Source organism: Urocampus carinirostris, chromosome 17, assembly GCF_059441175.1.
Source record: "Urocampus carinirostris isolate Australia breed hairy pipefish chromosome 17, RoL_Ucar_1.0, whole genome shotgun sequence".
In the NCBI taxonomy this organism is placed as follows: domain Eukaryota; kingdom Metazoa; phylum Chordata; class Actinopteri; order Syngnathiformes; family Syngnathidae; genus Urocampus; species Urocampus carinirostris.
Window position 1 is genome coordinate 8186718 of NC_142365.1, and position 24329 is coordinate 8211046.

Sequence of the window (24329 nt, forward strand, 5' to 3'; positions counted from 1 at the left end):
ACCCTGACCATGTTCTGATCTCCCGTCCCGGCTAACGACCTGTTTTTTCCATCCAACCACGCTATGATCTCCCGCTCCGGAAGATCCACTTCCGCATTCAGAACACACTCCGATCCCGAGAGCGGCTGGCTTCCGCGTTCAGGGAGCACCGGATCGCTGGCGCTGACTTTCCTCTATATTTCAATAAACTTGTGAGTAACGTTACGCATCTGGGTCCTCCTTCTGTTCCTATCTTGACAGTTACTTTGGTCCTAGCTTTGTCATTAAATGCAATCCCTTGCTTTGAGCTCCCTTGCCTTTGGTTTCGGCCTGCCTCACATGGTTTTCGTCTATCATCAAACCTTAACACAATTGGTTCCTGAAATAGATGCAGGAAAACAATCTGCTCATTCACATGCAGTGCCCACAAAAGCCAGCAGGGGACTTAAATAAAAGAGGAAAAACCAACTACTGTACAGTAGTACTAAGTAGGTTTTACCACTCAGCAATAAATAATGCACGCTGTCCCTTTAAGTCTTCATACTTGAACAGATCAATAATAATAAGAAGTCACAATAACAATACACAAGCACGTTTCTATTGGGGTTAATACGGCTGATCTAGAGATTATTGCAAAATGAGACTCCTGAGTGACGTGTTATAAAAACAATCTCCAAGAAACAAAAGAGCTTAGGAGGATTTGAAATGTGATGCTATTGTTTATCAAAATCCTTTAGCGGGTACGGATTTTGAGAAATAATTTGCAGAATAATAAGAAACCTTAACATATTGAAACATTTACTGGAACTTGGCTCACACCAAATAATTAATGGTTATAGTATAGGTGCATTTCTCTTGGTTTACTACTAAATGTCTGTAATGATGACTCACTGTCTCTTTAAATTTATAAAACTATAAAATAGTGTTTATTGTCATTGCAAACAACATAGTGAACCATTTTTACAACCAGATGATACGTGGCAGTCAAGAATAAACATTTAAAAAAATACTTTCAAGATAAAAAATGAAGGCAATGTCCTCCAGACTGGGCATACAGCAACTGATGATTTTTTATGCTGTGTTGATGACTCTGTGCTTTCTTACAGTGAAGAATTTGGTTCTGATTAACCTATTGAACACCTGTAAATTGAAACTGAAAATGCTTACCTTTTCAGTAAGGAATGCTTCTATATTTAGTTATTAATAAGACATTATATGCTTGCAATGAAGAATGCTTTTATTTTTAATTATTAAACGCTATCAATAAAAAAATGTTTATCATAAAAAGGTTATTTAATGTTTATTCAAAATAAATGTGACATTCGTTTTTATTCAGCTTGCTTACAATACAAAATGTGGTTGCATTTTGGGTATTAAACACCTGCAAAGAAGAATGCTTAGACTTTCGATACGAAATGCTTCTATTCTTAGTTAATAATAGCTATTACACGCTTGCAATAAAGAATACTTCTATTTCTAGTTATCAAATGCTTTGTCACAATTGCCCATTGCCCTCACCTGTGCCCCTCGTTTGGCGCCAGCTGCTGCTCGTTGCCTAATTGGCTCCCCTCCTATTTAAACTCAGTGCTCTCATTCACTTCTGGTCAGTCCGTCAACAAACCTCTGCACTTGCAAGGCATGCATTTTGACTCTGTCCAGTATCCTGCTCGTCTATCCAGTATCCGGTATCGATCCCATCAGTCCCGTCCTGTCCGGTATTTTGCTCGTGTACCCAGTTTTCAGTATCTCTCCTGTCTGTCCCGTCCTGTCCGGTATCTTGCTGTTTGTATCCAGTATCCGGTATCGATCCCGTCCGTCCTGTCCTGTCTGGTATCCTGCTCGTTTATCCAGTATCCGGTATCGATCCGGTCCTGTCCGGTATCTTGCTCGTGCATCTTTTATCCGGTATCGGCCCCGTTCTGTCCGGTATGTTGCTCGTGCACCCTGTATCTGGTATCGATCCCGTCTGTCTGGTATCTTGCTCATGTATCCTATATCCGGTATCGATCCCGTCCGTCTGGTATCCTGTTTTGGTAAAAAAAAAAAAAAGGGCGAAATGATGAGGAAATAATAGTCTATTTATTCCAAATTAGTGTTACTTTTGTTTTTATCATGCTTTTTTACAATAAAGAAAGCGGTTCTATTCTGCAAAGAAGATTGCTTTTATCGCCAGGGTTGGGTTATTTTGACTCTGATTGCACACTGTTGCTCTTTATTTTGACTATTATTGAGCGCTTGTCCTCCTTGTAAACTCCCAAATGCATTGATGTCTTCTCTCCTTATTTGGCGCATCTGTAAAACTATAAACTAACATGGCAAAGACAGAAGACACTTCTAAATTGTTTTAAATCATTGTTGTGCACATGAACACCCGATGTTTCCTGGCTTATAGCAACTTCCCGCTAATATCAACACACTACAGCCTAAAAACAAGGTAAATCTCCACAAACATCCTTGACATGGGATTAAACAATGTATTTATGATATAGAGCGACTCCCGATTGTCGGTTTAAGAATCTGACAGTGTGCTACTGAAGATTTAAGCCTCCATATCTGGGTTAGTGCACTCCCTCCCGCAATCCTGATGATGCCATCTGTGATAAAGGAGCTAAATGTGTGCATGCACATGAATCTGTGCGTGACGCTTTCAAATCGAATGCTGACCTTTTACTATTAATCCATCCAGGGGAGCTACAGCGAGCGGGACTACGCTTGTGTTTGTAGTCACGATTTTCTGGTATTCACTCGATTTTTAATATTTATTCATCAATCCATAGTCAAGTCAAGTCAAGTCATTTTTATTTGTATAGCCCTTAAGTCTCAAAGGGATGTACAGACCACAGATTATTGCAAACTACAGACTATTATTACAACATGCCAGCAATATTTGCCAACGGATCACCTTGCTCAAAGAAAATCTTGTGTTAACACTTACCCAAACGATCATGTTTTTTGGGGGTAGTAAAAAGTGTGTACATACGAATAAATATGGTACAAACCAAAAAAAATTGGGCATATTATTTTTCATCCTGTGTGGCCCGGTAACAAACGACCCACGGCTGGTACCGGTCCGCGCCCCTGGGGTTGCTGACCGTTGTTTCAAAATATCTGATATATTGGTTTGATTTGCTTGATGGTGGTTCTAGTTTGAATATTGACCCCCTGCAATGAAGAATGCTTACACTTGCAATGGGGAATCTTCTTATATTTGTTTTGTAAATCTACAACATGGATTTCTATTCTTAATTTTTACACTATTTTTATGATGGAAATGGGGCAGATGGAGAAAAAAAAACATAAAAACATGAGACGGAAGTCCAAGGGAATGTGAGATTTCAATGAAAAAACAATAAGCATTCTGGTTAATATGATCTAAAATTACAGTTAAATATGTTTCTTTTTTCAGGAAAATATTGTAAATATACTAAATGTTTTAGTTATTTTAAATATATGTTAATTATTATCTTTTTAAATAAATATTCAAAATGAGCTTAATATAGCAAACAGGTTTTCATTCCATTAAGGGTATTTTAGTTATTATTTATATAGTTTTACTCTATTATTCATTACAAAATAGATTTCATATACAAACTATAAAAGGTAAAATACATTAAAACTAAAAAATATGAATGTACTTAGAATTAAAATCACAAATTCGACATTAGTTAAACTAAAACATGAAAAGTCATTTTTTTAGATGAGCAAGCTAGCTATAGATAGATAGATAGATAGATAGATAGATAGATAGATAGATAGATAGATAGATAGATAGATAGATAGATAGATAGATAGATAGATAGATAGATAGATAGATAGATAGATAGATAGATAGATAGATAGATAGATAGATAGATAGATAGATAGATAGATAGATAGATAGATAGATAGATAGATAGATAGATAGATAGATAGATAGATAGATAGATAGATAGATAGATAGATAGATGGATAGAACATTCATCATTATTTTAACTAACAGTAAAAAAAATGCTTAAATTATTCCACCTATTTCCTATTTCCAGTCTGTTTTCTATTTTGCTTAAATGATATAGCTTAATATTACAGTTAGTTACTGAATATTCTGCAACAGATCATTTTTAACAGAAGGTTGGTGGTTTATTTTAACTTGATAATGATTATTATTTGTTAATTTATTTAAAATACGTATCTTTTTGTTAAAACTTTTTTTTCTTTATTCGTAAAACAATAAATACACATAGATAATAATCCTTCCCATCTTACAATTGAGAAATTGATAAAACTGCTACATTTTGTCCAAAATCGAATAATATACAATTGAAAAGAAATAATAATAATACAGGACGTCAGAGGTCTTGCACGGCGCAAGGGATTGGTGAAGCCAGTAAATCTGCTGACTAAATCCCCTCATGTTGTGATTTAGCCCGGGAGGTCAGGTTGCCACACCACAAATGCCACCAACAGCTAAACCTGCTGCATGACATGTAAGATAACTTCATTTCATTTAAATGTATTTAAAATAAAATAAAGAGGAATCTACTGCTCCGCCCGGTGGGTTTGCACTGACTCTTTATCGAACGTACCCGCTTTTGACAACAACGGAGGTGAGTTTTTTTCTGTGAATAAATAATAATAATAATTTTCATCACATTTGTGATATTATGTTTCGTAAAAAGTTTTAGAAATCGTGTTGTTAAATTTTAAATGTCGTCGTGAGTTTTGCCGTTGTCGCCTAGGTACATAGTGATTGGCTAGCAAGCACGAAACCACGCTGTCCCGCGCAATGAATTGTGGGTTAAACTAAAAATAAATTTAAATTCTTTTTTAAAAGATGAATGTAAAGTAATTATTTTGGAATACTGTTGTGTTATTAAAATATTTCACTAAGTACTTTGTCACCATAACATGAGTTTTCCAACCATAGTAAGTTTATTGATTGATGATCGCATTGTTCGTTTAGTTGTTGTAAGATGCGCGTCATGTTTATCCACGTATTTCAGTGAAGTGTTTACTAGCTGTATCCTTTCTTATCAATACTTTCCCACCAATGGTCTTCTGCCCCTGTCGAGGGTTGGGTAGGGTTACTTTAACTGGATTACTTTCAATGACTTTTGGATTACTCCAATACCAAATATGCTAATAAAAGACAAAATAAACTAAATATGAATACAATTATGACTCACAACACGTGGTAAGATTTCTCTCCTGGCTTTGATCTCCGGCAAAACTAACATAAAATGCCACAGAAACAAAATGAAACTTAGTAATAAATGTCCTCATCTGCATTGCTTGTCTCCAGCTATATTTTTTCAAAGTCCGAATACCTGGTCTGGTCCCGGAAGATGACATGCGGCGAGACTTCAGAAATGTTTTTGGCCCTCAGTACCTTGGAATGAACATCTCCTGGATGCAACCTGGATGCACCAGAAGTGATGTATCCTGGGTTCATTGAGTGTTTCGGATGCTTTCGCCCAGGTGACCCAGCCGAGGTTGATCGTACCTGGTATTGCATCCCAATACCAGCCTACGGGTCTGCCCCTTTTGAGCCATAGCCCCCTAGGTGCTTTCTCTGTAGCTTCGTTTGTTGATTTATTGGCTTTCTTCTTGGCCGTCCCTGCCACACCCAAACATCAGAGGACTTTGCGGTAGCATCGTCCCGCAAAACCTCTGCAGCTGACCTCTATTGGCTTTTAAAAATGTTCTGGCCCCTGCCCAGCTCCTGGTACTCCACATGTTTTCTAATCAGTTCTGGTCGGAAAGATGTTTCTCCAATGTGCTGGGGTAACTTGAGTTGTTTACCCAAGTCGACGTGCAACTCCTAATCAGGTCCTGTCGTTGTTTGTGGACATGCCTGGGGTCTATCTCCTGCTTTGATGAAAGGGACTGCATCGCTCAAAGTTTGATGGTGTTTACCCGTGCTGATTACCAGAACAATGCTCTCAGGAACTGCTTTCAGTACCTCATCATGGCGCCAGCGATGGCAAACATCATCCAGGAACTTTCTAAGGAGCCTCTTCGAAACCAAAGTTGACAGGAGGGTGTCTCGCTCTTCCCCAACCCATGAAGGTTTGCAGGACTCAGGAGGGGGGGGGAGGGATTTTTTAAGGGTTATTGTTCTGTCTTCTTTATTCATTATCCATTATCCGTTATCGGTCAGTTCATAATGCGCTGCAAAGCCTAGGAGCCGGGACTCTTACTCTCAGCCAAAAGGCCAAGCTAAGGTCCTAGCCTTAAAGCCTTGCTGCGATCATTGCGAATGCACCGTTCCCGGAGGTACTGCAATACCGGGCCGATGCGTGGAGTGGACAGAGCAAGCTCTTATTCCATCTCCAGTCCAACAACCACAGCCGGCGCGTCCGTCATGTACTCAGTTCAACAACCACAGCTGGCCAGAAGAGCGACACCTTCATGATCATGGTATCTCCTCTGCCAGGTAGGCGTTGTAAACTGCCTACACAACAAACCGGACACAAAATCTGCCTGCCCATGTTTCTCTTTTTAATGCACGGATCAGGACACTTAGTTATGGGGGATCCTGCAGCTTGGGGGCGGCCCCCTTCTAGCAGCAGGTTCAAAGATGTTTTGTATGATGGTCAACACAAACGCCAAAACAATTAGTTGTCACTGTGAGCAACAATGATAATTATTGGTATTGTAATAGTCTTATTATATAGTATGCTGAAAATATATGAAAAATGCAATGATGGTGATGATGACGGTGGTGGTGGTGCTGATAGTGATGATGACGTAACAGTGCATCCACAGAACCTGTGTAAAAATGTATGCCCTTGAGGTGTGTCCTACATGTAAATACACAGGAGATCTAGCTGTAAGATACAATTGTTAAGGAAGTCGTAGGCGTAAAATTAAATAAGCGTATACCTCTTCTTATTTCTTTTCGGACTTGTTACTTTAACATTGTTTTAGTGTTTTGACTTTGAAGGATTTTATACATTTGACTGCAAAGGATTTTGTACGATCAAATACAAATCACATTTAAATGAAAAAGATATTCACTGGCTGAGCTGTGGGGCGAGGTCAATGCAACCTGGTGAAGAATGATGTTTACAGGAAAAGCGGGGAACTGGGACAAAGGGCTGATAAGATAATCAGCACTTCTCGACGCAGAGGGGCCCGGTGACGTAGAAATGCTTGGGGATGTTTTGACCATTTCAGATATCGGGGCGAGGGGGCTTTCCTGGCACGCTCATGGGAGGAGCCGGCACACCAGCTTGTAGAAAAAACATGGGCGGGGAGAAGAAAGGCAGAAGATCGAGGGAGGAGGCTTGACGGAGACTCCAGGGACACTAATTCGGCTAATTCGGCTAATTCGATGGACTTCACTTAGTTAAATTATTTAAGAAATTAAATCTGCCCCTGTGTGAAAATGTCGGCTATTTCTGTCCATCTTTTCCCATCATGAAACGAGCGGGCATCGTTAGGAGAATGCAGTTTGTGTGTGGTTAATGGAGTCAGATAACTAATTCGAACAACGGTACATTTTTAAATTTAATTCCTAACAATTTGTTTTGTTTTATTTTTGTTCAAATAAGTTTCACTCATCCATTCATATGATATCTATTTCGTATAGCATTTTGTTTTTACAAAATTTGCAGATTAAGAGGCCGGGATGCCGTTGGTCAGGAGGAGCGTGGAGCCTCGACACTTATGCCAAGCGCCCCTGCCACACGGGATCGATAGCGAACTGGAATGCGTCAACAACAACACTCTATCGGCCATCATCCGTCAGCTTAGTAGTCTCAGTAAGAGTTTTAAGCATCCTTTTTTTGTTATTTTTCTAAAAGATAAACAAGATAAAATTCAATGATATCAGTAGGTGGCAGCAGTTAAGTATTTGTTTTCTTTGTATGTACTTATTTGCCCGTGAAGTGGTACAGTATATTTAATAGCTTATTCTGTTTGCTGTTTACTATTTCACAACACAAAAATAATAGAATTAATCAAATAAACTAAAATCTTGCACAGAATTTCGCTGATTTTATTATTATCATTATTTTAATTATTCTTAATATTTAAAAAAATTCTTGGGTCATTTATCTTCTGGATAAAATAGGAGATTTAAAAAAATAACAAGTTATTTATATTGCACATTTGCTGATTTTAATTATATATAATATATATATATATATATATATATATATTTTTTACTACCCCAAAAAAGAACAGAGACAGGTTTTATTGGAAGAAAGAGAAAGGGTTGCACCCACGATCGGGAAGCAGGTCGCTCTGAACGCGGAAGTGGATCATCCGTGGCGAGCGATGGCGGTGTCGGGAACGAAAAAACGGGTCAGTAGCCGGGACAGGAGAGCAAAAATGTGGTCGGAAGCGATTCGTAAGCCAGGAAAGGAGAGTAGACGTAGTCAGGGACAAAAGAGGTCGAAAGCCGGGACAGGAGAGTAGACGTGGTCAGGATCAAAAACGGGTCGAAGCCGGGGAACAGACGGGAGCAAAAACAAAAACAGAAATTAAGATTTCACTGCAAAAAAGGAATAAAGTCAATGCCATGAGACAAAAATCCTTAATTTTTTATTATATTGAAAAAAATACCTTAAAAATTTAAGAAATAGTAAAATAAATTACACTGCCAGTTCATTTTTGCTAATAACAATAAGTTTTTTTGTCATTTATCTAGAAAAACAAAAAAACATTCATCAGTATTAGTAAGTGGCAGAAGATAACTATATTTTTCTTTTTATATAACGTACTTATTATTTGCACGAGAGGTAGTACAGCATATTTAATAACATTTTTGGTTTGATGAAGCTGCTAAAAAATCCAATAAAGTAAAAATCTTGCATATAATTTTGCTGATATTAATCAATTTTCTTTATTCCTTGTTTTTATTTTTATTTTTTAATCTACCTCTGGTCAGTTTGGCGCGTTTTACGACTTATTTATATTATTTTCTGGATAATGTTTTATGTTTAATTGCGAAAAATATCAAAATGAATTAGAGTATATACCTTACATTTGCTGATTTTAATTGTGAATTTCTTATTTAATTGCCAAAAACTGAAAGAGGAAAAATATAGTGAAAACAGAAAAACGACTGTTTTTTTTTTGCTCGTTTTAAGTATTGTTTTTGTAATTTTCTATTTTTTTCTTTATATATGCTAATTATAAGCACGAGGCAGGACAGGAGTATTTGGTAACTTACTTTGTTTGATTAAGCTGTTTAAGATTTTAATGAAAACATATACAGTACAAGTAAATCAAAACAAGTAAAATTCTTTAACATAATTTTAATGTTATTATGATTTAATATGTAAACCATGTACACAATGTCATCCTCAATAACATCAAAGACAATTCAATTTCCTTTGTAAACTAAAAAAAAAACCTGTCACGATTTGCAGTAGGACCCAAATGCAGGGAAAACAATGCAGTAAGCAGGAGAAAAAATGACAGGCTATTTTTGTCATCAAATTCACTCTGGGGCATCTGGCTTGATGGGATTTAGTGAAGTTACAACGGTTTGGAGCTTACCATCGGGCCGGAAAGATGAAGAATGAGTGGGCGGAGCCTTTAGCCAGTCTTAATATTCGCTTAGGAACCAATCACGAGGCTCTCCCGTAATCCAGACGGATTAATTGGATTAAGAAAAGTGCACAAACACTGGTTCAGGTGCCTAGTCGCTATACCATTGATGAGGATTGTACGCTAGTGAGGAATAGAAAAAAATGGATCACTTAAACAATGGTACCTCTACTTACGAACTTAATTTGTTCTGGGAGTAGCTTTGTAACCTAAAACCTTTGTAAGGAGGGACGCGTTTTGAATGTAAATGCGCTAATCCGTTCCAAACCCCGCAGAGATATAATATTTTTTTACTAAATCATAAAAGAGCTTTAGAAAATGTAACAAATACATAGTAAGATTAGACTACCACACAATTAAAACATAAAACGAGAGGCACACAACCTAAAAACAGAAACAACAATAAAGTAAATTGAAAAATATTGATCTACCTTTTGACTGGCCTTTTTTGTTTACTAGTATTCAGCATTGTTTTTTGCCTGGCGTTTCTTGAAAAACTGATCCAATGACGTCTGCCTTTGCCGGCTTTTGACAATCTGTCAGAGATACTCGAGGCAGACGTCATCATAACAAGCGATAGGCAGACATGTTGACACTTTTTCTGGGTGATTTCGTTTCACAAATACTAAGACTTCATGGAATTTTGCCAAAATCTCTTTAATTTTGGGCTGATGGAATGATGTTGTCTCAGAACATACCTTTCTATTGGGCTGCCTACACACTTCAATTGCTGCATACAGGAAGCAAGACTAAGAAGTGGGGGGTCCCTCGATATGAGGACAAAGATCTGATCAAAGCCACTCCTGTCAACCAATGGTGATTTTTCAAACTGAAAACATTCCTGGAGGCTTGATACTTTCTGATGAGCTGCGCCAAACTCTTTATAATAGTAAAAAAAAAAAAAAAACTGCTTTGAGTGTTTGTGAATGGGTAAGTGTGAAGCACATTGTAAAGCGCGTTGGGGGGGTCTTCATTGACTTGAAAAGCGCTATATAAATGCAGACCATTTACCATTTATTATCTCTTATTTGTTTCGATGGACAGAAAAAGTATCTTCTTCTTTTTTCCTTGTCCACCTTTCTGCATGTCTGTCATGGGGTCCATTCTGAATAATAACTCTTCATAGCGGTACCATACAGTAGACTGTTTACAGAGCGGAAAGGGGACACGTAGAGCATGCCAGGATTTACCTATGTGCACCGAGCTACCAGGGAGCGCGTGCTCTACTTTATTTTTGACTTTGTATCCTGAAACGCCTTTGTTACTAGAGGCAATATTTTCTGTTTAAGGTACTTTGTAACCAGAAACTTTCGTATGTAGAGACATTTGTAAGGAGAGGTATCACTGTACTTGTTTGGCACGGTAGTAGATTATACGGTTGACTAAAGCAAGAAGGTTTTATCATACTATTCTTATCGAGCTGACCTGCACTCATGTGCAACCCCTTCTCAAGGTTTCTTAACGTATGCTTGAGAACCAATCAGGAGGCTCTCTGGTAATCCCGACAGATTAAATGGATTTAGAGAGGCACACAAACACTGGTTTAGGTGCCAGGTCACTATACCATTGATCTCAATTTACTTGGGGCCCGTCAAAGCTAGGGTCCTGGTGAGGTTGGGCCACATCGGGTTTTCCCGATTTTCTTTTTCCCTCTTCTAAACAACATACAATTCAAGAATGAAAAAATAAAATAATAATAATTTGAAGAAAAATAAAACAATCTATTAGTAATAATTAAGTGAAATAATAATACAGATTACAACAAAGACTTGAAAAAAACAAAGTGACTCATGTGCTATCTATTTATCTCCGATTCTCTCTCTCTCTCTCCCTCTCTCTATCTAGCTCTTTATTTTTCAATCACTTTCTGTAATTTTATCTATCTATCTATCTATCTATCTATCTATCTATCTATCTATCTATCTATCTATCTATCTATCTATCTATCTATCTATCTATCTATCTATCTATCTATCTATCTATCTATCTATTGATCTATCTATCTGTCTATCTATCTATCTATTTATCTATTGATCTATCTATCGATCTATCTATCTATCTATCTATCTATCTATCTATCTATCTATCTATCTATCTATCTATCTATCTATCTATCTATCTATCTATCTATCTATCTATCTATCTATCTATCTATCTATCTATCTATCTATCTATCTATCTATCTATCTATCTATCTATCTATCTATCTATCTATCTATCTATCTATCTATCTTTCTGTCTGGCTGTCTGTCTGTCCATAATATTCTCTCTCACATTCTCTCTCTATCTACCTTTTGTTCTCTCTCTCACATACTCGATTTAGCTCTCTCTCTCTCTCTCTCTCTCTCTTTCTCTCTCTCTCTCTCTCTCACACACACATTATCTCTCTATTGTTCTTTCTCACTATCACATTCTCTCTCTATTGCTCCCTCTCTCTTTCTCCCTCTCTCTCTAACATTCTCTATCTATTCCTCTCTCTCATACATTCTCTCTCTATCGTTCACTCTCTCACATTCTCCATCTACCAATTGTTATTTCTCTCACATTCTCTATCTATGTATCTTTCTCTCTCTTTTTTTCCTCTCTCTCTGTCTGTCTCTCTGTTTGTCCGTCTGTCTGTCTGTCTGTCTTTAGTATTCTCTCTCACATTCTCTCTCTCACATGCTCTATCTATTTATCTTCTCTCTCTTTTTCTTCCTCTTCCTCTCTCTCTCTCTCACACACACACACACACACATTCTCTCTATTGTTCTTTCTCTTTATCACATTCTCTCTCTGTTGTTCCGTCTCTCTTTCTCCCTTTCTCTCCAACATTCTCTATCTATTCTTCTCTCTCACACAATCTCTCTCTATGTATTGTTCTCTCTCTTACACATTCTCTATCATTCTTTCTCTCTCACATTCTCTCTCTATCGTTCACTCTCTCACATTCTCCATTTACCAATTGTTATTTCTCTCACATTCTCTATCTATGTATCTTTCTCTCTCTTTTTTTCCTCTCTCTCTGTCTGTCTCTCTGTTTGTCCGTCTGTCTGTCTGTCTGTCTGTCTGTCTGTCTGTCTTTAGTATTCTCTCTCACATTCTCTCTCTCACATGCTCTATCTATTTATCTTCTCTCTCTTTTTCTTCCTCTTCCTCTCTCTCTCTCTCACACACACACACACACACACACATTCTCTCTATTGTTCTTTCTCTTTATCACATTCTCTCTCTGTTGTTCCGTCTCTCTTTCTCCCTCTCTCTCCAACATTCTCTATCTATTCTTCTCTCTCACACAATCTCTCTCTATGTATTGTTCTCTCTCTTACACATTCTCTATCATTCTTTCTCTCTCACATTCTCTCTCTATCTACCTATCGTTGTCTCGCTCACATTCTATCTATTTATCTTTCTCTCTCCCTCTCTCTCTCTCTCTCTCTCTCTCTCTCTCTCTCTCGTTCTATCTCTATTGCTCTCTTTCTGCGCATTTTAGTCTACCATTGTAAATATTGTTCTGGTTGCAGGTAAACACGCAGAAAACGTATTTGGTGACCTGTTCAATGAAGCCAACACGTTTTACGTGCGTGCAAACTCCCTCCAAGATCGCATTGACCGCTTGGCCATCAAGGTCACCCAGTTGGACTCCAGTGTGGAAGAAGGTCAGTAACACCAACAAAAAACTAGGTTTTTATTCCCTGAGGCATGCTAACCTCTTCAACATTTTTGCAGTTTCTCTTCAGGCCATCAACTTAAGAAAGGCTTTCAAAAGCTCAACTGGTCAGGACCAGCAGGTGCTGTCCAAAGGCAGTACTCCGAGTTCCGTGACGGACATGTACGAGGGCAGCGACCGACCGCCTCCTCTTAAAGATCTCACATCTTACCGGTAATGTCAAAGACATTCGATTCAAAATTTTACATTGATATTAGTGTACATTATTCGCAATGAGATTAGACGTGGCACCCAGGATGAACATGTAATATAAGACTTCAAATAATACAAAAACATTGGGATTGTCATGATTACCGATATGCATCACCTGTGCCTCGGACTCTGATTGGCCCTCTGTCTCTATTTAAACCCACTCCTATCTGTCCCCCTTTGTCAGTCCGTCTGCGAACCTCAGTTAACACTAGGCAAGCCTTTTCCGACCCTAACTCCCACCTGATTTTTGCTCCCGTTTGTCCCCGGGCTTCGACCCATTTTTGATCCTGACCACGGCTACTCTCCCATCCCGGCTTTCGGCCTCTTTTTATCCCCGACCACGTCTATGAAATGAAATGAAATGATCTGCATTCATATAGCGCTTTTCAAGTCAATGACTTCCCAAAGCGCTTTACAATGTGCTCCACATTTCCCAATAGCGGCCCTGCAGCCATGTAAGGCGCTACCCTGCTTATTGGGGGTTTTAGGGGTTCAGTGTCTTACCCAAGGACACTTCGACATGTAACACGGACGAGCCGGGATTCGAACTGGGATCCCTTGATCCCAAGACGAGCGCTCTACATCTTGAGCTACTGCCGTCTACTCTCCTTTCCTGGCTTACGACTCGCTTACGACCCCAGCCAGTTTTTTTTTCTCTTCTGTCCCGGCTACTGACCCGTTTTTCGTTCCCGACACCGCCATCATTTGTCACGGAAGATCCACATCCGCGATCAGAGCGACCTGCTTCCCGCATCCACCAACCACCGGATCGTGGGCGCAACCTTTTCTCTTTCTTCCGATAAAACTTGTGAGAAACGTTTTGGAGCAGACCTTATTGCCTTGCCCCAAAACATAAAAACAAGATGCAGGTAGATCTTGGCGGGAGAGGGAGAGCCATTTATTTATCTTCGTCAGAGTTCAAAACGGAAATCTCCTTCGTCTAAGAGACAATCAACTTTTTATATCCTCAGACAACATCTCATGTTACTTAGCACGTCCCGCTTGCGATGACGCACTTGTTTTTCCCTCAATGTGCATGCTTTTCGGGAATTGGCAATGTTTTTTCAAAATGTTTTCGTCCCCTTTCGATTTTCCAAAGTTACACAATTTCCAAGAAACTCGTTGGGGTTGGCCTGACATCTAAACTCCTATCAGCTTGCCAGGGGAATGTTGTTATTTCGCGAGCTAATCCAAACCAAACGAGTGTTATTGATAACACTCGCTGACATTTAAACTCGGGAGAAACAAGCCTGGAATTTCCTGTTTTAAACTAATGTGTTCTCCTTATGTCAAGCTAGACTCCAATAAACCACAACAAACGCAACGCAAGTGGGTCCTGTCTCTGTTCTGGTCCTGACAGGGATAGTCAACATTGACTGCAATTTCATCTAGACTGGGAGGTAGTGAACAACTGGAACCAAAAAAATGTTCTTTCTTTTTTGATACAGAGAGGACGGCACCGACGCCATGAGGTTTTATTCCGATCCCTCGTACTTTTTTGACTTGTGGAAAGAGAAAATGCTGCAGGACACAGAGGACAAGAGAAAAGAGAGGAGGAGGCAAAGGGTGAGAACATGCATACTTGAGTTTATTTCCCTATTATAATTTGAAGAACTTTGTGTGTTTGTGTGGGTTTTAACAGACAATTTCTGCAAACATCCATAACCAGACAGGCATATTCTTTATCTTCTGCAAAACACTTTTGTTTTCCTTGTCACTCTTAGTGTAGTGGTGCCTGTGCCATTTGAGGAATTTGAGGGTTGGGAGTAGTACTTTAGCTGTTTGTAGGACTTTGCTCTCCTGGACTGAGGCTTCAGTTGATGTTATTGGGATCTGTTGGAGCCACTTTTCCAGTTTGGGGATTAATGCCCCAAGTGCCCCCACTACCACGCTGGCTTTGACCTTTCAGGTCATTTCTAGCTCCTCTTTCAACCCTTGGTACTCCCCTAGTTTTTCGTGTTCCTGCTTCCTGATACTGGCGTCAGATGGGATTGCAGCATCTATTACCCCAACCCTCTTCTGCTCTTTGTCCACCACCACTATGTCCGGTTGGGTAGAAATCTTAAAACCTTACAGTAGCCAAGAGCTGCTTGTAGGTCTGGAAGTGGAGGTGCAACAGGACCTTGGCCTTGGTGTAGCCCACCCGGATTCTGGTACTTTACTATACTGGTTGCAGAAGTTCCTGTATACCAGGGGTGGCTAACCCAGTCTTGGAGAGCCGCACGTCCTGCATGTTCTGGAGGTTTCTCTGCTCAAACACACGTGACGCCAATTTTCAGCTTGTTAGCAGGCCTTGTGAGAGCTTGATAACGATCCAGGTGATTGGAATCACCCATATTGGAGCAGAGAAACCTTCAAAACATCCAGGACATGCGGCTCTCCAGAACCGGGTTGGCGCCCCCTGCTGTATACTATGCCAGCTAGTACCATGTACAATGATCCAGTAGCATCTTGCACTCTGCCATGAAGTGCTGTACGGTTTTAAGGGTCTCTGCACAATCTGCATCTTGGGTCTGATCTACCCTGGTAGACCCAGGTCTCTATGACTCTTGTGCTTATGGTCTGTTTTTGTTCTGTCTGTCAGAACTGCATTTTCCAGTCACTGGTAGGATTTCTTGATGTCAGCCCCCTCATTTATCTCACAGTGTTACATGTAAAGGCTTGTCCCTTCAGGATGTCCTCCTCTTCTACACTCCTATCTAGGTTCTGCTACCTGAGACATTCACTCAGAGGGTCAACTTTAGAGGCCCTTTTGATGTACTTTTGGATTTTTGAACATTTCATCCTGGACCGAGGCATTGATGCTCACTAGCCATCGGCCTCCCTATTTCCACTTAGCGTATAGTCTTCAGGATGATGGACTGAGGTTGGAATTCTCCACGCATGGTTAGGAGTTTTCTTGTCTTCATTTCAGTGGCTTCTCTTTTGTCCAGCGTACATGTTGATGTGCCAGACCTTCTCATCTCATCTCATTAGCCGTACCGCTTATCCTCATTAGGGTCACGGGGGGGCTGGAGCCCATCCCAGCCATCTCCGGGCAGTGGGCAGGGGACACCCTGAACTGGTTGCCAGCCAATCGCAGGGCACACAGGGACAGACAGCTCATTCACACCTAGGGACAATTTGGACCGGCCAATTCACCTGAAATGCATTTTTTTGGAACGTGGGAGGAAACCGGAGTGCCCGGAGGAATCCCATGCAAGCACGGGGAGAACATACAAACTCCGCCGTGCTGCCCCGGCCAGACCTTGTTTCTACCATTTAGCCTACAGGACCTGTCTTACACATTTTTAATTATGTATTCTATTCTATGGTTTAAAAAATACAAATATTATAGTTTGTTCATATTTTTTCTAATTTTTATAATACAAATATGTAAATTCATTCAGCATTTATTTGCCCGAACTATTTCAGGAACAAAAGCGATGTGTGGAAAGCAACACCCTCCAGCGGCAGGCCAAGAAGGTGAGAAAAGCTCGAAACCGCAGACAAGAATGGAACGTCATGGCTTTCGACAAAGAGTTGCGACCGGACCATCGCCATCCTCAAACTCTTCGGCGAGGAGCGTCTTCTGAGGGATCGCTGTCCCCTGAGGGCAGGTATCTGTCATTTTATTCGCATGTTATTTGCCAAAACATACATATTTGGTGTTTTTGATGGGTTTATTCAAAGAAAAAGCAAAATAAAATATCTGAAATTTCGCGTGATCTTTTAACGATTTTAAAAGTTTTTGAAATAGTTCAAGGCGGCACAGTTCATGTCATGGGAACCTCCTGCGTGGGTTCAAATCCAGCTACAGACTTCCTGTGCGGAGTTTGTATGTTCTCCCCGTGCTTGCGTGGGTTTCCTCCGGGCACTCCGGTTTCCTCCCACATTCCAAAAACATGCATGTCAGGTGAATTGGCCGGTCCAAATGGTCCCTAGGTGCGAATGAGCGAGTGAGTTGTCTGTCCCCGTGTGCCCTGCGATTGGCTGGCAACCAGTTCAGGGTGTCCCCTGCCCACTGCCCGATGATTGCTGGGATGGGCTCCAGCACCCCCGCGACCCTACTGAGGATAAGCGGTGCAGCTAATGAGATGAGATGAGAAGTGTAAATAACAATGATTTTCGGCACATTAACAAGTCATGTTTATTTGTGACGCCCTTAATCACAAAGAGTCTCAAAGGGCTGCACAGACGGCAGTTTTTTGCAAACCACAGACTATTATGATGCCATCCCCTGATCTGAAACCGACATGAGGGCAAGGAAAAACTCAAAACCTCAACATAAGGTAAATGAAGTATGCACATGAGGTAATCCCCCTTCCAGGATGACCAGGTTGCAATGGATGTTGCAATAACAAATAATACACAGATATTGTCAAGGTGAAATATAGGTCATTCATGAGCTATAGAATAGAAGTGTGTTTTAAGCATGGATTTAAACAGAACAACCATCCTTAATTTGTCTTCTTTATCATCTGTAAACTTGACGTAAATCATACAATTGACAAAAGTTAACTGCACTCATGCGGCCGCAATCCATTATCCCCTGCCGCATATTGCTGTGAGCGGGAGCCAGCAAAGGGCACTTTTGTCGGCAAGCATGGCATTTTGACCATTTTGATCCATTATCCCTGACAGCAGGGGGCAGAGCTTTTAAAAATCTGCTTGGGACGCTGAAGTGTGCCCATCTAAAATAAACTGCACTGTTTTGGCTGTGATCCATTATCCCTGTTTTTTTTAGAGTGCCACATTATATATTTTATATAATTTCAACAAAACTGTCAAACCCACTCACCAGACAAAAGCTAATATTTTAATTTACTGTGTGACGATTGATGATTTGATAAAACCTATGAAATAATAATAATAATAATGCCAGAGCCTAAGTACCATACCAACAAATATTCCAACTAAAATTCATCTCCCTCCCGCGGTTTCTTAAGATCATTGAGGCTCATTTTGGCCATCTTTTTTTTTACGGAAATAATGGTTTCAAAACAAGGTGCAAACAGAGCTCTTTTGTAAAAATATCACAAAATACTACAGATGAGAAGGATACAAATGTATTTACCTTTGGCGCAGAGAGCGCTGGGCGAGAGAGGGAGTGGAGGGCGCTATTTGTGCAGAGATTAACCCACCCCTACTTCTTACCCAATGAAATTGCTCTGGGTGCCTCGCTGGTGTTTCTGGGTGTTTACAGCTTATTCTGTGGGTTTTTATCATAAAGTCTCTCAACAGTGAACACACATTGTTTAATCAGATTTTATATACAGGATTCTGTAGAGACATACAGCCAAAATGGGGTCGTTTGTTTTACAATGTGACGGGAAACTTTGCCCATATATTTTGGACCAAATTTATTCTCTACTGCATCACTTTGGTTTTGCATTTACTACAACTGGAATAAATCAGCGGAGATAACAATGGCACTTCATATCAAAGTCAAGTCAAGTCACATTTATTTATATAGCCTTTATCACAAAAAATGTCTCAAAGGACTGCACAGGATTACAATTACAAAACTGCACAATTACCTGATCTTAAACCAGCATGCGGGCAAGGAACAACTCAAAAACCTCAGTGTGAGGAGAAAAGGGAAACCTTGAGAAAGGACCTCACACGTGGTAATCCCCCTTCCAGGATTGACCAGGGTGAATCACAATTAGCATTATTGTACACAGAATAGTAAACACTAGGTAAGATGTTGAAAATGTCCGGAAAGAGCATAACACCAACGACGCCCCCAGCCTGTAAACTAGTCCAGAAAGTCTATGACGGCCACGACGCAGCTTCCCATCTCTGCAAGCTGGTAAATGCAGGGGTTGACATGCTTCAGGTCAGACGTTGGTCCGCTGACTCATCTCAAATCGTCCTTCTCCTTCGTATCAGCCAGGCAGGCAGTCGGAAAAAGACAGGACAATACAGAATATATATAATCATAAGCTTTGGAATAGAAGTGTGTCTTAAGCTTCGATTTAAAAACTTCCGTTGAGGTTGCAGACCTTATCTCCAGAGGCAAGGCGTTCCATAACACCGGGGCCCGGATGGAGAACGCTCTCGAGCCTGCAGACTTCTTGGCTCTCGGAGTCACAAGTAGACCGGCATTTTCCGAGCGCAGACTCCGTGCAGGAACATAGGGGGAAATCAAATCAGAGAGATAAGAGGGTGCAAGGCCCATGCAAACATTTATATGTTAATAAGAGAACCTTAAAGTCACATCTTTAGTGGACTGGGAGCCAGTGCAAGTTGGCCAATACAGGAGTAATAAATGCTCAAACTTTTTGGTCTTAGTCAAAAGTCTAGATGCCGCATTCTGAACCAGCTGCAAACTTTTAATGCTAGACATCGGGAGACCAGAAAGCAATACATTACAGTAATCAAGCCGAGAAGTAATAAACGCATGAATTAAAACCTCTGCATCTGATTGGGACAGCATCGAACGAATCTTTGCAATATTACGGAGGTGGTAGAAAGCTATTCTAGTAATATTTTTCTCCCTCACAATCTCTGAGTTCTTGAGCCGGATGTACTCATGAAAAGAGCCATACCTGGCTGGCGACCCATACGTCCCCGAACCCTGGATTACAGTATTACACATAGAAAATCCTGTCTTAATTCTTCTAGGCCTGACCTACCTGAGTTTCCGACCCCGCCCATACCCGCCCACAGTGCTTCCAACTTCATCAGGTCGCACGGGAACGCGCAATCCTCGCCACCGACTGAGCACGAATACCACAGCATCGATGTCAACTTTAACGCGAAAACGGCGGGAGCGCAAACCGGGGAAAAGACAAACACTATGTGAGGACCGTAACTGCTTTGTAACTACAATCATAAGATATTTCAAGAAAAATGATATAATTTTTTTTCTTCCATCAGTCGTGCCCACCCTGCACCCGCCCCCTCATCTTCTCAAAATGGAGCCCCCCAGCATACCAGCCAAGGTTACCCTCTCCCGCTTCCTCCTGGACCTTGCGTTGCTCCTCCCCCGGGTCCGCCTCCGCCCCCCGTTACGCCCCCAGTCGCCCCATCACACCTCCCAGGGAACAAACCAGTGAGGGATGCCAGGAGTAACCTGCTGGCCGCAATCCGCATGGGTGAGCACTAATCTAACTCCCTTAACACAAATCTGCTTTCCTCCGTAAACAAATAAGCTATTCAATATTGCTTTTGGATTTCCCAATCAGGGTTGGGTAGGGTTACTTTAACTGGATTACTTTCAATTGCTTTTGGATTACTCCAATACCAAATATGCTGATAAAAGACGAAAGAAACTAAATATGAATACAATTATGACTCACAACACATGGTAAGCTTTCTCTCCTGGCTTTGACCTCCTTTAAAACTAACATAAAACGCGACAGAAACAAAATGAAAATAAATCCAAACAGCTTGCCAACATTATTTTTGCCGTTCCATGTGTTCCGTTACTCCCCAAGCCTGCACAAAATTTAGTCATTGTGTTTATTTTTTTCCAAGCTGTTACTTTTTTCCTTTTTGTTCTCTATTTACTTTCCTTTGTTTCTTTCTTTTCTTTTTTCCTGTCTTTTTTCTAAATTTTTCCTTATTTTTTTCTTTTCCTTTTGTTTTTTTTCTCAGCTTTTCACTACTTTTTCATTTTGGTATTTTTTTCTTTTTTGTTCTATTCCCCCTTCCTTTAAGTCATTTTGTGCACAATTTTACATAATTTTTGGTCATGTTGGGATTAAAGAAGCAAAAACAACCCGAAGAGCCGTTTAGGACCTGAAAGAGCCGGTTCCTTTTAGTGAGCCGAGCCGAAGAAGCCGGTTCTCGAAAAACTCTACTGACTTTACTCAACTTCGTTCTACTTCGACCTTGACTTCAAAATACCACATTTAGAACACAGCGTCAGGGGAACCCGTGTATTTTTACCTTCATGCACTGTAACTTTTGCTTCTTAATTAGCAATTTTGATCCCTCATTTTTGTAAACTGGCTAGATTTTGCGCTTACGCGCATCTTAGAGGGAACATTGCTTGCAAGGGTTCTTTGCTAATTTGGATTATATGCTATTTATATGGGATCTCCAGCTAATATCATGGCTAAAAATCACTCTGAGAATCTCTTTAACCTTTTCTACTTTTTGAAACTGAAGACGAAGGACATTCAGATGTCTCGCCACGTGTTCTTTTCCAGGATCCGAATTTGAAAAAAATAGAGCTGGAGGGAAGTAATTCAGTTGAGGACATTGATTACAATGTTTCAAAATAAAGGTAAAATCAGAGTGCACTCTGAACCAATTGATGGAGACGCATTTCGGCCAATCTTTTATTGTGAAAATGTGTCAGGACCAGAACAGGAAACAGGACCCACTCGCGTAACATTATTGGGGAGAAGGGAGAGGAGCGCACACTCGATCCGTAGATCGGTGGTCGCGGGGAGTACGTTGCTCAGCCGCGGAAGTGGGACTTCTGTGGCGAGCGATGGCGGTGTTGGGAACGGATTAAAATCGAAAACCAGGAGAGGAGCCGTGGTCGAGATCAAACAGTTCGTAGCGGGAGAAAAACAAGAGCAAAAACACAGGAAAGGCGAAAAAAGGGCTTGCAGTGTAAAAACGGAGAGTAGCAGACGGACCAACAAAAGGGGACTGACATGACAGAGTTTAAATACTGACAGGGAGACAATCCGTCATCAAGCTGCAGCTGGCGCCCATGGGCGGGGCCAATTGGGCGCCATGGCAACCGTGACAAAATGTTACTTAATGCAGCATTACAGACACTCACATACCAAGCAAAAAACAGGAACTCACCGTCCAAGATTAGTACTGCACGTTGCTGAGTCTTCGAGGTTATGTGATAAGGCCATTGCTTGAAAATACACTGATTAACAAGTAAATACTTCACTAAAATATGTGGATAAATATGATGTGCAGTTACGACAACTAAAATAATGATTGTGATTATAGAAGTAATGATGTGACGATTAAATAATGAACTTAATATAGATAGAAAACTCATGTAATAGTGACAACATTCTTAGTGACCCTTTTTCATAATCTAACAATGCATTTAATGATAGTGTCATGGACCAGGGCAGGAAACAGAAATTAGAACCCACTCGCGTAACGTACTCACAATTTATTAGGGAGAGGAGGAATGCGTGCACACTCGATCCGGGGATCGATGGTCACAGAAGTGGATTGAAATCCAAACAAAAGAGTGGTAAAAATCAAACAAATCAGGCCAGAAAACAAAACAGGATCAAACGCAGGCAAACTCACAGAGTAGGCATCTCACAGAGTTTAACAGGAGTCTTGTAGAAGTGTCACAGAAGTATCACAGACGCTCAGACAACTAACACCTCAAAAGACCGCGTTTAAGTACTCCCAAGGAGTGTTCATGGGCGGCGCCAATTGGGCGCTGTGGCAACCGCGACCGAATCCGGGGCCAACAGGCTGGGACCAACTGGACACCATGGCAACCGTGACAGATAGTTATTTTTTACCAAACTATTCTTTTACTTTGTCAAGTTCTTCAGTAATATCTGCCTGCAGTTCTTGTACATTTGTACCACAGAACAAATGCCGTCAGAAAATAGAATATATTTTGATTTCAACGATACATAACATAAGTCATTTATATACAATAAAAAGAATAATGGTCCTAACACAGACCCCTGAGGGACTCCCCAACTAATGCTCATAAGACTTGAATTGTTGTTAACGATCTGTGCGTCATGAGATCTATTTGAGGGATGTGACATTATCCAGTGATGAGCGATTCCTCGTACTAAGTATTGCCGTAGCTTCCGAAGTAGTATACCGTGATTTATTGTGTCGATTTCCTTAATTCTATTAAAAGACCGACGGAATATATCTTGTTTCTTTTGTGCGTTTTATCAATTCATGCCAGAGCCATAGAATGTTTTTCTTTCAAGGCATACTGAATATCATTTATTCATTTATACGTGTTAATGAAGCCTTTCGAATAAATAACTTCTTGATATTGTCTGATCATTTTTAAATATCGGAATGATCTTTGTCCATGATGACGTTTCTGCTTCCGGTTCTCAGGCATCCAGCTTAAAAAAGTGCAAGAACAGCAGGAGTTACAGAGCAAGCGTGACCCGGTCGGGAACGACGTGGCCACCATCTTGTCTCGGCGCATTGCAGTGGAGTACACCGACTCGGATGAGGACTCGGAGCTGGATGACAAAGATTGGTCCGACTGAAAGCAGTCGGATATTTTCTTGGAGGATATTTCTGATCACGCATCCGTTTTCCAAAACTTCACGGCTTTTTATCAAAACTTATGGCAAAGAAGATGTGAGTTGGAACAGGGGTCACCAACACGGTATAATACCATTTTAATTTGTGTATGACTCGCACCCCTAATTTTTCATTCAAAATCAGTACTGTGTAAACTTTTGTTTTCTCAGCTCAACGTAAGAAGCCATGGTCTGTTGACAACGTTAACTTTGAACACAGTATGAAATGAAATGATCTGCTTTTCAAGTCAATGACTTCCCAAAGCGCTTTACAATGTGCTCCACATTTCCCAATAGCGTCCTTGCAGCCATGTAAGGCGCCAACCTGCTTATTGGGGGTAAAAGGGGTTCAGTGTCTTACCCAAGGACACTTCGACATGTAACACGGACAAGACGGGATTCGGACTGGTATCCCTTGATCCCAAGACGAGCGCTTTACCTCCTGAGCTACGATACCCAGATGAAATTTACAATATTTATTTATTGTTAAAAGTACAATTCATCAGAAGGTACATCAAAGATTTGTTTCCCTCGTCATGATTTTAAGTTTTCAAGTAAAAAAAATGCAAGTTATACATGAATATATACGGTTATTCAGAAGGCTGATTTCAAATAGAGTCATATGAATGAGTAAAAGGTGAGGTATGTAGTTTGAGGTGTCTTAAGAAACTTTGAAATTAAATATTTTCTGTATTAAGTAA

The 24329-nt window shown here is 40.4% G+C and overlaps 1 protein-coding gene and 1 pseudogene across 1 annotated transcript; one reads left to right on the top strand and one right to left on the bottom strand.

The window, feature by feature from the left end:
- The first annotated feature begins 4377 nt into the window (after positions 1-4377).
- On the top strand, positions 4378-24329 carry LOC148349087 (actin-binding protein WASF3-like). The gene is made up of 9 exons (XM_088321521.1): positions 4378-4562; positions 7575-7721; positions 13020-13154; positions 13225-13378; positions 14866-14983; positions 16832-17016; positions 20027-20203; positions 20282-20499; positions 23435-24329. Exons 2-9 carry the CDS (start codon positions 7589-7591, stop codon positions 23590-23592), a joined length of 1278 nt encoding a protein of 425 aa, XP_088177647.1. The 5' UTR covers positions 4378-4562; positions 7575-7588; the 3' UTR covers positions 23593-24329.
- LOC148349088 (U2 spliceosomal RNA) lies at positions 6217-6289 on the bottom strand (annotated as a pseudogene).